The following is a 15,245-nucleotide window of genomic DNA, read 5'->3' as shown; positions in this document are numbered from 1 at the left end:
CACTCAAGCAATGCTTTAGAAAATGATCTAAAGCAGTTATTTTCTTTCATTTCTTCTTTTTCTCCTAATTGTGGCTGTTTAGCTACTTCTTTCTCTTCCTTACATTCTCTCTCTTTCCTTTTCTCTCTACCCTACCCCTTCCTTCCTATTATTAACTGGCAAAAACATCAAAGTAAAATTTTTTTTTTATCATTAAAAAAAATATTTATTTGACTGCACCAGGTCTTAGATGTGGCCCTTGGGATCTTCAATGCAGTATGTGAACTCTGTGGCATGTGGGATCTAGTTCCCTGACAGGGACTGAACCCAGGCCCCCCGTATTGGGACTGTAGGGTCTTAGCTACTGGACCACTATGGAAGTACCCTCAACATTTTAAAAATTACTGAATAAAACCCCAGATAAAACTGATATTTTGGTTTTTCAATCAGATGATTTGAATTCTTCATCTCTTTTACAGAAAACATTACCATCAAAAATTTTTAAGGAAGCAAAGTGCTTGTCTATTATAGTGGACATTTCTTCCTTTCCTATGAGTCAGAATGAAAGTTCCTTACCTTGATTTCATTTGCTACTTAAACCTGGCTGTCTGTCCTTCCCTGTGAGATGACTTGTTTTTCATAACAAAACTTCATAAACATCCTCCAGGTGTAAGAGCACTTGATGCCAGTCAAGTTTCTCCCATTTTGTATTCCAGTTCTCATTTTAACAGTTAATGAACCTGACTTCATGAAGAATAAAGTAACTACAGAAACCAGCCTCCAAGAGGAAGGTGTGTGAAGAGCTAATTTCCCTGGCACAGTTGGAGCAGGAACAGGTATGGCTGGCAGAGGATGTAGGAGCAGAAGGAAACGAAGGCTGATTAAAGGTAAGCAGAGCCAAGGAGAAGGGGAGGCTAACCCAAGAGCTTTTCCTCAGCGTTACCTCCGCATACTGAGCACACAGTAGGTGTTCTTATACCCACTTTTTCAACTGAAAGTGCAAAAATCAAATCCCATACCTTGACTCCTGAATTCCTGGGGGACATCCGGGTTTTCAATTATCTAGTAAGGGAGACACACACAGGACAGTTAGGAGATTCAGGCAAGAAAAATCCTGACTGTTCAACGACGGAAAGCTCTAGGAAGCAAAATGTCATCTGAGTGTTCTGGGTTCTGCTAAATTACCTAGGTGCACCTTCCAGCTCTCGATAGCATCTCACTACTCATGGCACCTAGGAAAAGGCTATGATGTCTGGGACTGAGTGATTATCAGTTTCAAAAGTAACTCAGCCAAGAGTCCACAACGCCCTGGAAGTTTAAGCCCTATGGTGCACTGGATCATTCTAGACTGTTGTAGAGCTATGACTGTGGGCAGTACCTGCCTAAACACGTGAGTTCTCTTTGCACAAAGAACAATTTGTCCCAAAGTCACAAACAGCACTCTGAGTGGCAGCTAGTGAATACAGATTCTTAGTCATAAGGAGGATCAGGTTCCTGGACTTTGATGTACAGGTCCACGATGGCTGCTGGTCAGAAGCACCAGGTTCCTATTTGAGGGGGGAGGGTATTAACTTTCAGTTGTCTGACCAGACAGACCACTCCAGGTCACCACCAGGTAGATCTGGGAGTATCAGGATAGAGGCAGAACCCTGAGGGAAGGGAGAAGAGGAAGGAAAAGATATTTACTAATAGTAAGACTTACTTCACATTGTAGGGATAATTCAGTGACTACTGAGTTGAGAGCAATAAGGCGGCCCTTCAGTCTCCCTACATCTTAGCACTGGGAGATAATAAGAAGGCATTTTCATGCCAGTTAACTACCAGATATAAATTATTGTCACAGTGCTGATCTTTTTAAAGCTTGTTACAGGCACATATTTCTACTAGTCTCTGTTCATAAATTTGGAAGCTCAGCAGCTTCCACAGAATTTTGGGGAAGTGCGATGTTAATGCCGACAGCTCATCACATGGCTAAATATTAAGGCCAGAACAACATTTTTTGTAGGAAATCAATCTGAATCACTTTTATGGAGAGGAGAACTATTATCTCCTACTCCCCAGATATTTACATATGGCATTTTTTCTTTTTAAAATGCTTAGCAATAATTTAACAATGGCTTTTGTCATTGAAATAATTCAGTAATAACGCTTGATAGTAAACTCAGGGTTTCTAAGGATACAAAACAAAATCAAACTGAGTAATCTGCCCTGGGCATAGGGATGGGGAGGGGCTAGACATTAAGTTGATGATACACTTCATGCTAAGCTTTTGGCATTCTAGATTTATTTTCTTTCCACTGTCTTTAAGTCTTTCTAATTCTGAGATGGCCTGTGATGTGTTTCCAGTGATGGGTCATGCTAAGCACTATACACATCTTCTCCAAGTAATGCTAGTGTCCCACGGGAGGACATGCAGCCTCACCATTCCTAGGGACCACTCCCCTGTAATAGCTTTTTAAAATAACCATTCTTAGGTAGTAAAACTTATGTCTCCCTCTACTAGACTTCAAACGTACTTCAAATGTTAGCATCCTGAGAATCATGTTTTTCTGGGACACAAAAACATCTCCAGGGACCTACTGAGTAATAGAAAGGAAATTAACAGGAAACACTAATTTTCTATCTAATTTGGGATCTTGCCCCCGGATAGGGTGAGTCCAGATGGTCAGTGACAAGCAGGCCCAGAAGGCTGATTAGCTACATCATACACAGGATACAGGCACACAGCCTTCCAGTTTTATCAGACCTCTGCAACTATACCTGTCATCTTACCTGTCACTCTAACAGAAGAGCAAGATGAGCTAGAAATTGGTCTTTTTACTTAAAACCTAAAATTCTCCTACTTAAAAATTTCAAAGTATGATTAAATAAACTAATATAATTGAAATCACTTTGAGATGACAAAGTGTCATTTTAATGCTTCATCTTAAAACATCATTGTTATAGTATTTCCCATCACATTGCCATCTAGCAAGGATGGAACGTGATTGGATACTAATATAAGGACTCTCAACATTTTAGGTTTGTTTCCATTAAAAATACTTTTTTCTTTTAATACTTTCTACTTACAGACTTGAATTTCTTTTAAACTAATATTTCTACAGCATCATATTCAAAACCCTAGTATAAACAAAATAATTTTTAACAAAGAGAAAGCTAATGTAATAAAAATATCTCAAGTTTAAACAATTTTTTAATAGAAATTTATGCTTTAGATATAGCAAACAAAAAAATCAGTTTTTTTTTTTTTTCAGATTAGAGTTTTATTTTTTTAAACACTGGCTGCCAGATCACATGTTAATAACTTGGACTGGACTCAGGAAGGAGACCAGGGCATTTGTTCTGGCTCCTTCACTGATAAGCTCATTAACTTTAGATTTCAATTTCACCTCTCTGGGCTTCATCTTCCCCTCTTGTTTTTCTGAGGAATAAAATAATTTGACCAGATAATCTCTAATGTTTCACTCAACTCCATAATTTTCTAAAAATTAGAAAATAACTGAAGTTAAAAGTCAGAAATAGTTGAAGTTAAACCTGAACTCTTCATTTCTATAAAATTAATTTCTGAGATATTTCGGATTGCCGCTGGAGATATCCTATTCTAAAATAATAACAAGTGTTCATTCAGAATACTTTTTGCAGATTTTAAAAAATTTTAATCTCAATTATTAGAGACAGACTTTTTCTAAAAAAAAAAAAAAAAAACCACCAGTTTTGAAGAGGAATCATCTCCTCATTAACATTCCCAGAAGATAATATATACAAGAAGCCGATTACATTTACATTTTTTCCCAGGAATGCTCATTTTAAACAATCTGCTCAAGTTAAGAGCAAAAAGCTCAAGTGGGCTCTGATGACAAGAGAGAAGATAAATTCAGCTTCTTCACTGCCACAGTCTTTTATTTCACAAAGAGAAACATGTACCCCAAGTCTCAAGGTGCGTAATTAACTGCCAGTAATTTTTCTTAATTTTGAATTTACTCCAGTGCTTGTTAATACATCACAATATTTTTATATAAAATTGTTCAATCTGCAATGTTTAGAACACGACTTTAAAAGAAAAGTGAGGTTTAAAATAATGACTTAACACGATGACCGAAACCACAAGGAAAAAAAAACCTCTCTTTAAACTTTGGAGGGAAACAGGCAAAAACATATTTAAAGAGTTTAATTTATATAAATGAAAGTTCAAGTGGACCAAGCCAGCCCTTCCTAATGTTTCAGTAGGAAGCAGCCCTGGAGGGGGAGGGGCAGGCACAGAGGATGTGGGACACTCGTCACGCGATGACACAGAGTCACTGGCAAGTCCGGGGTGCACGTGTGGGATCCGAGAGGCTCACCGTATTCTCCTGCCTTTGCCGTAGCTGTAAAGTCAGGTCACTCAGCATTTGGCTGAGAGTTGCCCGCACCGCGGTGTTTATGCTACGCTGGTGACAGCTACACATGTATGTTTCAATGCACACCTGGTGAGGAAAGAAGACAGCAACATACACGCTCTGTAGATACCAGTTCATCACCAACATGCTCTGGAAGTAGTCGGAGGGGATGTTAAATTCCTCTTACGTAGAAAGTCAGCCTGATTTAGGGCTTGTTGTCAATGAGTACTGTTAAATATTTTAAATCCCTGGGAATTTGTTTTTAATCATAGAGGAAAATAATCTTTCCCTAAAGACAATCACTCTTCGAAGCTTCCCATTCTGAGCATCACAGAAGAATGCAAATGAGGAATTTTTAGATATGCCAAACAGTTCTATCCAAAACAAACTCAGGTGGCTGGAAATTAGTCAGGAAAAGTTCTCCCCGTGGCGAAATAGGAACAGAATTTATTAACTCCTGAGTTGGGGAAAAGGGTTAATGAATCCCTTTCTCCTCTATGAACAAGGTTGACCTTGGATTAACTCTCTGTGCTCTTTTGGAAATCTGATAAAGGTGGGACACGTCAGCTGTGTTACTAGGCAGCATGACTTAGGGTAAAAATGTCCCCCCAATTACTAGCTGCATCTGAATTTAGAAAACTGTGAACAAACTATAAAAACCTGCTGAGAAGTTTCCTTGGGAAGCTCTTGTCACTGATTCTGTATACCCACTGAGGGAACTCTACCAGCTCAGCTCATGGAGCTGTTACAGAATATTGGTTCCTAAACAGTTGAAACCTGGGGCTCCAAAGCCAAGGTGACCCTGCACCCACAGAGACGGCTCTTATCTTTTTGCTCCTAAGCTGACATTTGAGAGCCACAGACTGGCCTCTGGACTGCAGCAAGGACTCCTGTGAAAGATAAATGCCTGCCGGTGCCCTGTCTCTGTTCCCTGTCCTAGATTCTGCTAAGCGAACATAAAGCCAGTTGTGATCCACCAGGGTCTTGCAAGTCTGAATGTCTAATTGAACATTAGGCAACTCCCTGAAGGCTGCAGCATGGAGAAGTCCCAATTTGGGGGGGAAAAATCCCTCATTTGATGGTAACGATGTTAAATGGCACGGCTTTTCAGATTTTATTGCCTCTAATTCTTTTAGAAGCTATAGGAATGGGCATTGACAATAAATGCATGCTTTAAAAATTTTCCCACTTTTTCCTCTCCATAACGTATGTCATCCTTTTCATTTCCCAAGCAAATTTAGTCCCACAAAAAGGAAAAAGGGGGGGGCTTCCCTGGTGGCTCAGTGGTAAAGAATCTGCCGGCCAATGCAGGAGACACGGGTTCAATTCCTGATCTGGGAAGACCCCACATGCTGCAGAGCAGCTACGCCTGTGTACCAAAACTATTAAGCTGGTGCTCTAGAGCCTGGACCTGCAACTAATGAAGCCAGAGCACCCTAGAGCTCAGGCTCCATAACAACAGAAACCACTGCAGTGAGAAGCCTGTGCACCACAACTAGAGAAAAGCCTAAGCCGCAACAAAGACCCAGCACAGCCAAAATTAAAGTTTAAAAAAAAGAAAAAAGGGAGGGGGGATTTAATATACCTCGATTATTTTTCTAGGAGTAACTTCAAGTCTACAATGAAAATAACAGGGTTCTCACCCAAAGTGAAAGTGAACTTGCTCAGCTGTGTCCGACTCTTGGCGACCCCATGGACTACAGCCTACCAGGCTCCTCTGTCCATGGGATTCTCCAGGCAAGAATACTAGAGTGGGTTGCCATTTCCTCCTCCAGGGATGGCAAGTTTAATTTGATGACTGATAGCTGAGATGGGAGAGAAACTCAATGTGAACCTTTGCTGCTGCTACTGCTTAAGCTGGACCTTTCTGTTAGGCCTCATTATTAACAATCTTTTTGTAAAATTAACTAGGTAAGAGTACATATTTCCTAGCAGTTTAATTTACCTTCTATTGAATGCTTAATATTCCAAATGAGCCGTGAAAACTCAAAAATGTATTTGGAAGTTGGCTTAGATTAAGTTAAAAAATAAGAGCAAGTTCCAAAATATATATTTGTCAAGTTACCATTTTAGGGTATATTAGTTTCAAACTCTTTTTCTCAAACAATCATGGATTATAATGTACCTGAAAATAGAATTTATATGTACTTAGAAAAAAAGTGTTTTAATCTTGAAAGACTTTTACTTTTGCATGTGATGAAATAGTTTAAAAATTGTGAAAATACATCTGAGTGTGATATTTCACTATGATGAAACCAAATCCTCCACAGTGTAATTAGGCACACTCATATTATTTATACCTTAAGATCTAACAGTCTTCTTTAAATCTTATACTCTCTCAAGAAGTCTTTATAACTGTTGATCTTTAAGCTCTCTAAGCTTTGACATTATAAATTTAAGGGGGAATTTTAAGCTTAGAAGCATTAAAGATGAGATTAACTATCTGGAGAGCTGAACTACGCACTTAATATAAACATGATTTTCCTGAATATGGAGAGCCATTTATAGCCTTCTTTAAAAAACTATCAGTCCCTTTAGACTCAAGAAAGAACGCATGCATGAAGAATGGGATCTGAAGAAACACAAACAGTGCTGTCAATGAATTTCATAAATATATTTCTATGACTTTTTAATGTTACCACCATTTTTAATGTTTAGGTGTTGTTATTACACATACAAAATGGGACATGACTTACTACAAGAGGCATTTTATAAAGGGAAAGGTAGGCATGTTTAATCTGCTTTGAAAAAAGATTAATCTAAGGAGCTCATTCTACTAATGTTGTGAATATAAATACTGAATATGACAAAGGGTATCCTTTTAAACTTAAAAATGATCATGTAACTGATAATATCACTTTCTTCAGGTACTCAGAAAGAGATGCTTTATCAGCTATCCTGACGTCCTTTAAAGAAAAGTTTCTTAAACTTGTTGTATTAATAATAAATTGGTAAATCAGTAAGGTCTGCAGAATTAGGTTTTCCATAATAAACCTGATCACTGTAATTCAAGGCCAGTGATTTTTCATTTTGTGAATGTCTTTCTTCCCCTACCTCAGGACAGGGCTAAGATGAGCACATTGAATCAGAGAAGCTCAGAGAACACCATGTCCAAAATCAGGCTGAGTTTCTGGGAAGGGACACGTCAATTTCTTTTCATATCTCCAACATCAGTTCTATCTCCCCACGCCCTTTGCTTTTGTGGTGCAGAACTGACACTTCAGAAGCCTCAGTTCTGCACCTCAATCAGAGGCTCAAAGGGCAAGTCAAATACCTTGGGAGAAGCCACCGGCCCTGGACTGTCAGGGAAGGCGCGAAGACACAGGGCAGTGAGGAGTGTCGTAAGGGACATTTTGATCATTTCATGCATTTGTGGACATCCAGCTTTATGGCATGCGAAACACAACTGAGGGGGAAAACACACATCGTTAATGATGCAAAACAGACCCCAAAGCAGAAGGAAAAAGAACAAGGAAACACAAGTCTGCAAGCCATACATAAGCAATGCAAATTTTAGATTATCAAGTCAGTAGACTGATAAATAACAGTACTAGGTTACAGCCACGGTGGAATCACTATTATTAAACATGAAGCAGCATAGTGGAATGTACCAGATAGTCACTACACATTCACCAAAGGGATGATACATGTAAAGAAGCTGCCACAGTAGAAGTTTGCTTAGCTTTACAAAGTGCATATGATCTTCACTTCATTGAACTGTGCTTTTACCTTCTCTTTCCTATCTGAATGGGGTTAGCAGCATAGCTTTGTTAAAACAGTGCATGGTACTGACTGTTAGTTAAGAGCAGAGCTGGTATGTTTCTGATTGGAAAATTTTTATGGAGATGACAATTTATGGTAATTAAGAGATAGGATCAGAAATTAAGCTACAAAAAAGCACAAATGTCTCTTATGTGAATGTTTGCTGATCACAGTAGGATCAACAGAAATTTTGATTATTACTATAAGTCTAAACTCTACATTGCATCATGGTAACAGCAGTAACAGGTACGGGTATGTGACAGGAGGCACCTCATCAAATGCAAGCACACAGGCATATGCACATACATACACACAGACAGAGCAAACTGGAGTTGCTTTATTATCATTAAGAAATAGCTATGTAAGTAAATCTAGTCTCATGCTTAGGTAGGGAAAGTTGCTGGTTTTCCTTTTGGATCTCAACTTACAAGGAAATTCTTAAAGTGCCCAGGGTTATAAAAAAAAACTGACTATGACTTTGTTTTTCCTCCTTCGTGTTCTTCTTGGTTTCAGCTGGCACATTAAAATAGCTTAGGACACCGTAACCCATCAATTCCTGCCCCTTTTTGGGCAAAGCCTTCTGCTTCATCTACAGAAGGTCTACCAAACTCTAACCTCTGTCCAGTGAACCAACCCAAAATGAAGCAGAGGGGACCCCTGCATTGGTCCATGTGTCTTCTAGCTCTGGATAAGTTGTTCAAGAGCCACGCAAGTCAGAGGTTAAAGAAAGTGCTGAATTTCTTGCAAAGGACTAGTTTGCTCAAAGCCCATCTCTGGCAGTAAGTAACCAAAGAACAGACACCCCACAGGAGTCAAACCAGAGTCAGCAGAGAGACTGGCCCATGAGGAAGGAAGGAGTTTCTGGAAGGCAAAGTGGAGAAGCTCCTTAGAATGGGATTTCCTCACTCCAGCAGCCTCAGCTGGTTTAAAGCAATGGGCCAGCTCCCTTGGCTGTTTTTTTTGCCATGAGGTGGGGCTACCCCTCCCAGTCCTAAAGGGAACATGACAAATAAGATGCTTCCAAGATAAAAAGTACACAGGTGACCTGGTCCATTTTCCTGGATTGTATCTGGAGACCTTCAGCTCCTAAATTGTAAAATATCTTATTCGAGGTATGGCTCAGAAATAATGCTATCACTGTGCAGAGTTAAAAGAATCACTAGAATCACTGAATATTTAATGAGAAGTCAGCCCAATTAAAAAAATTCTTTAGTGATACCTAGAACCATTATATCAGAACCTTTGGCAGCAGGTCTTGATTTTCAGTGTTTTTTAAGTTCCCTGGGGGTAACAAGTGGAACTGTGTTAAACTTCCTATCCTCTGACGGTAATCAAATGCTCAGAAAAGATAAACTGAGTATCAATGTGTAAAGATACCCAAACAAGTGGCATATGCCTAATGATCACTTTAATCTATGGTCACAAAAAAAGTAAAATGCATCAGATGTACTTCTGCTTCACATGTAAAACCACCATACAGCCATTCTCTAAATGCCTTGGTAAAGAGGATAAGAATCTCAAGAATTTCAGTTGGTTCCTACATTAATATGGCAAGATTTCACTAACATTTCTAAGACTGAGGGTATCTAGGAGGCAATATAGCATAGTGATTAATGGCACATATTTGAAATATAAAAGCCTGAATTTGAATATCTAAAATTTTTTCAATACTGTTTTTTATTTATGAACAAATCAACATAAAACAAGTCTAGACGGCTGTGGAAGGAGCTGTGCTGCTGACCTGCTTACAAAGAAAGCATGTTGACAGTGGAGTGGGTGCAATCAGACTTCAGCCTGGAGACCCCTTCCTCCCACCCACCTTAGGGTCTTCCTGACCTAAAGTCACTGGGCAAGCAAACTGACCTCCCTTTCTTTGGGATTCTTTATATAGTTGGGTTATGGTAAAGATCAAAAGAGGATGTGTGGGAACTACTACTTATTGACATGCCCTAGGAATGCAACCATCAGTAGTTACCATTATTAACTACTGTTTTGGAATTAAGGGATGGAGGATGGATGGAATGAAAATGGGAGATTCCTGAAAGTAAAATCTTAAAGAGAGGAAAAAAAAAGAAAAGGTCTTTGAGAAAGACTTTGCTTGAGCTTGATAATATGCTATATGATCAAAGACTAGGAGTTTTCCATGACTAAGATCAAACCACCAAATAAATACTTACAAATGAGGCTTTCTCATGTAGAAAAATCCCACAGAGCAGCCTTTACCAGGCATGAGAATATGCTCCAATCTTACCAATGAAACAATAATCTCATTAACCATCTTCAATTCAGCTTCACAGAGCTTCAGGCTATGGCATCACCTCTTCCCTTAACCCTAAGGCCCTGGCGATTTTTACTCTGACAGTTTTTCCTATATTAAGGTAACTTAATCAGAACACTCAACACGTCTACTAACTTGAACATAATAGTAAGAGAAATAATAAGGGTCTCGCTTTCATCCAATAAAAGAATTTTGTATCCATATGGAGTTTTAGTAATGATCATTCATGAAATTAAACAGAAAACATGTTGGTTGTTTCATAGCTGTCCAATTCTAAATTCGTTTCATATTTCTTATTTCTCCGGCATCACAGAACACCCTATTCTGAAAAACTGTCATCACTGCCATTTAATTAAGCAAGTTAAAGTTAGACACACAAATGAAGGCTGCCCTCTTATTTACATTTTCAGCACTTAATGATCCTTTTATAGTTTCAGCAGTACCTTAGGAAAACAGCATCATTTTCATACTTAAGTACACATTTCATTTCCTGATCAACAGGTTCCAGGGTAAGCAATGTTCCTGAGTAAATAGTCAGTGCAGACCAAAGTAAGAAAAAAGAATGTGTGAATTCTTCCCCCAATATTTCCAGAGGTGATTTAAATGATTTATTTTAAGATGTTTTTATAAATTGTTTCCCTAGCTATATCAAAAGTGACAATCGGAGAAAAGATTTTTTTAAGTGAAAGACTTATTTTTATAAGAAATTCAACTACAATCAAGAAAGTGTCCAAGAGCTAAGTGGCAGTTTTAGGCTGAAATGTCCTGCTTTAAAAATAGAGATGCAGATTTTTCAAAGGCTAAATTAGCAGGTGGAAAGCATGTGAGAATCCACAAAATCACTGGGTCTCACTATGTCTACAGAATACCATTATTTTTGTGGCAGTCCCCTTTGTAGTTCATTCTTCTTATAGATGAAAAATTATTTCTTAAACATTTCCATGGTGAAACAACAAAGGGCTGCAAGCTATTTTGCCAATTTGAGGAAATACACAACAAAGGCAAAGTAAGAAAAATACTTATTCCTATTGGGTGTATCTGAAGTAAATAATGATTTCAAATAATTCTACTACTATCCTTTCTTAAATTACACAAGCATCATTCACTTAATAATCTACAATCTGTCACTACTGAGCCATAAACTTGAGAAATGGAATATTTCCTGCCTTCAGGGAACAAGGATGTCACAGTCACTGGCAACTGCAGCCACCACGGATGATGCCCTGGTGAACCCTGGGGTATTCTCTTGAACACCTGCCATTTCACAGCTGTCAAACTGCAGCCACTCCCCGCGGTGAGCCCTAAGGAAACTCAGGATGTGGAAACACAGGATACTGGCCCCAGATAGGTGAGGCACTTATCAAACAAATGAATTCAGTGAGCCTAGACTCCAGCATCTTCACATACCTAGAAGAGCTCTAAATTCCTTAACTTGACGTATCTGGTTTCTTTAAATTAACAACAATCTTCTGATGTTCCCGACTACCTGCCCTTTGTTGCAAACTCCTATATATCTGAGCCCCTCCCCTCACCTCCTCAGAGCAATTTCCCACAGCTATCTGAGATTTTGTGTCCCAGGCTACAGTCCTCATTTTGCCCCAAATAATACTTAACTCCCAACTCTCACATTGTGCACATTTTTTTTTTCAACAAGCTTATATTTATAAGTTGTTCTTAGGCTTTTCATATAAATAGATCTATTCCATATTTGTCTTATGCCAGATTATATAAGTATGGATTGGGGTAGGAGGCATATTTTTACAAGTTAACAGTGGGCCTTATTGGTGAAAACATACACTCAGAAGGAACAGTGGCAGATTAAATCATTAAAAGCATTTAAGAAATATGCTTGATGTATATCAAGCAATGGCAAATGGGAGGGAGACAGGGTTTAGCAGAACCTGAAGAAAGACAAGGGAAATTAGAAGAATCAAAATCCTGCACTTACAAGGTGGCCACCATTAAGAGGATGTTATCGCTGGTGGGAGTCCCTGCTTCATGGGGGTGGCTCGATTCTCCATGGCAGAGAGGTATGACAGCTCTCACCTAGGTCTCAGCAGGACACTATCTTTAGATCTCATTTTAATGAGACTATACCAGTATTCACTTATGGCAGTGATTCTCAAAGTTTAACACGCTTATGAATCACATGGGATATCTTATTACAAGGCAGATTCTTATTCAGAGGTCTGTGTTGGGGTTCAAGGATCTGCATTTCTAATAAGCTCCCAGGCATCTGCCAAGTTGATCACACTCGAGGTTGCAGAGCCTCACAACTCCTTTCAATATGGTTTTACATCACGGCTTGTTGGAGAGAACAGTAACTATCAGAGCAGTGATTCTCAACTTGACTTCTACAGTAGAATCAGCCAGTGAAAGTGAAAAAAGTGCAAATGTTAGTCACTCAGTCGTTTCTGACTCTTTGCAACCCCATGGAGCCTGCCAGGCTCCTCTGTCCATGGGATTCTCCAGGCAAGAATAGTGAAGTGGGTTGCCATTCCCTTCCCAGGGATCAACCAGGGGCTTCACAAAATTTATACACCCAGGTCCCTTCAAGATCAAAACACTCAGAATTCCTAAGGTGACCCTAGGCATCTTATTTTCACTAATACTTCCCAGGTGATTCAAATATGTAGGCTTTGAGGAAAACCACCAACATAAAAGTAGGGCCTCCAATGTTATGTAACTGAAAGTAGCCCATACATAAGAGAATTCATTTTGGGAGGGTAAAGAGAAGTCAAAATTTAATCAAGTAACTACTGAAAATAACCAGCCTTGTTTAGGAACCTATGCAACCTTGTGGAAGCCTGTCTCTTGTTCTGATGTTCAGTCATCGTTTGTAGTGAACTTAGGCACAGTATTCCCTTCATAAAAAGATCTATTTTAAAGATAAAAGGCAAGATCAACGCTGTGTCTGCAGAGTGCTCACCCCAGGAATGGTCTGGATGAAGGGAGAGGCAGCCCCTTGGAGGATTACCACCAATTTCCATGAGGCAAGCGTTAAGGGTCCCTGTAAGTGGCTCTTCCATGACTGGACTATATATAGGGTGTGTGGGTGTGTGTGGGTGTGTGGGTGTGTGTGGGTGTGTGTGTGTGTATATAGGGTGTATGTGTGTGTGTGTGTGTGTGTGTGTGTGTAGGGGTGTGTGTGTGTGTGTATATAGGGTGTATGTGTGTGTGTGTGTGTATAGGGGTGTGTGTGTGTGTGTGTGTGTGTGTGTGTGTGTGTGTGTGTGTGTGTGTGTGTGTGTGTGTGTGTGTGTGTGTGTGTGTGTGTGTGTGTGTGTGTGTGTGTGTGTGTAGGGTGTGTGTGTGTAGGGTGTAGAGACTGAAAGCTCAGTCTTGCTTCCTGGTCCTATCACTTCCTATTCCACTCACTGCTCTCTAATTAGTGGTCACACATTGCCCAATAAAATAGAGACTAATAAAGTAAAGGCTGAAAACTTCTTCCCAAGGAAAGAACCATTCTGACTGGCCAGAGATAGCTTTCCTCATCAACTCCAGGAGGTCTGTCTAGTAATAAAGAAAATCAGGCTCAGTGCTAGGTCCTGAACATGAATTCCCTAAATTGATTTTTTAGTGTCATTACTATTGTCCTCATTTTACTGGTAAGGAAACTGAAGCTCAGAACCATTAAATAAGCTGCCCAAAGTCACATAGGTAGCAGCTGTAGAGCTGAATCTGAACCCAAGTAATCTGACTCTGCCCTGCCGGACTATGTAATACTGTCTCTATATCTTTCTAGACTCAAGCGTCACTATATTTCTCTGTTCCTGTCAGATCCACATGGGATTAGACAGTCTTCTATGGGCACTTTCTTCTTTCTTGCTTTGTGGCTTGGAAAGTCGGTGGATCTCTCTCTGTGCCAGCTGCCTTATCTGTAAAACATGGATAATCAATAGCTCCTGCTTCACAGTACTGTTGTGCAGTTTATATGATTTAATACAGAGAAAATTCTTAGAATGGTGCCTCGCAGAGAGTAAGCACTAAATATGTATTAAAGGCAGCCATGTGACACTTTGAGTATAAGCACTTGTCTCTCTTTATCTTTGGCTATACTGGGTCTTCACTGCTGTCTGGGCTTTCTCTAGTTGCGGCAAGCGGGGGTTACCCCGTAGTTGCAGTGCACGGGCTTTCTCACTGCACTGGCTTCTTCTCTTGTTGCAGAGCATGCTCTAGGGCATTCAGGATTCAGTAGCTGTGGCATGTGGGCTCCGTGGTTGTGGCTCTCAGGCTCTAGAGCAGAGGCTCAATAGTTGTGGGCTTAACTGCTCTGTAGCACATGGGATCTTCCCGGACCTGGGATCGAACCTGTGTCTCCTGCACTGGCAGGCGGACTCTTTGCTCCTGAGCCACCAGGGAAGCCCCCTATAGTTATCTCTTGTCACTACAAGCGATGTTATGTTTTCAAGCCTCCTCAGAATGATCAGTTCTGAGAGGGAATGGCCACAGCAAGCAGTGAACCCAGAACTCTTAGCTAATACCTGAGGGAAGTATACTGAGTCGCAGCCAAGTCTGATGGATAAAAGATCCACTGTTCTCGGCAGGAAAACAGTTTCCAGGGTGTTTCCATTATGGGCTTTTGATCGGGGCTGCCGGATTAAGTGAGGCCCTGGCACTGGCACCTGCCTGCTTGAGATGCTCCTGGATGACTGCCTCTCTCGGCAGACTGGCGTGCAGACGTCCTCCCCCAGGGGCTGGCCAGCTGCAAGAGCTGGAGTCTTACTCCCCTGAACTGGGTGTCCACGCCGGGTCCAGGCTAACGCAGAGGAGCTATTCTGCACGCTGCCATTTATCAAAAGCACTTTGAAGTGGTGATGACTATGGTCCTTACAAAGCAGTCTCCATCC

At 40.2% G+C, this 15,245-nt stretch overlaps 1 protein-coding gene across 5 annotated transcripts in view; it reads right to left on the bottom strand.

Moving 5' to 3' along the window:
• Positions 1-15,245, bottom strand: part of ARFGEF3 (ARFGEF family member 3) — a 177,181-nt gene that overhangs the window by 88,843 nt on the left and 73,093 nt on the right. For 2 of the 5 annotated variants that reach the window (XM_043888248.1, XM_043888249.1), the window contains exons 6-8: positions 7,630-7,761; positions 4,320-4,442; positions 999-1,041 (exon numbers count right to left, since the gene is read on the bottom strand). In XM_043888248.1, coding sequence (XP_043744183.1) covers positions 999-1,041; positions 4,320-4,442; positions 7,630-7,761 — 298 coding nt within the window. The remainder of the gene's footprint in view (positions 1-998; positions 1,042-4,319; positions 4,443-7,629; positions 7,762-15,245) is intronic. The other 3 variants (XM_043888250.1, XM_043888251.1, XM_043888252.1) reach the window with 3 other exon arrangements.

The sequence above is a fragment of the Cervus elaphus genome, chromosome 26 (assembly GCF_910594005.1).
Source record: "Cervus elaphus chromosome 26, mCerEla1.1, whole genome shotgun sequence".
Taxonomy (NCBI): Eukaryota; Metazoa; Chordata; class Mammalia; order Artiodactyla; family Cervidae; genus Cervus; species Cervus elaphus.
This window is presented reverse-complemented; position numbering and strand designations above follow the sequence as displayed.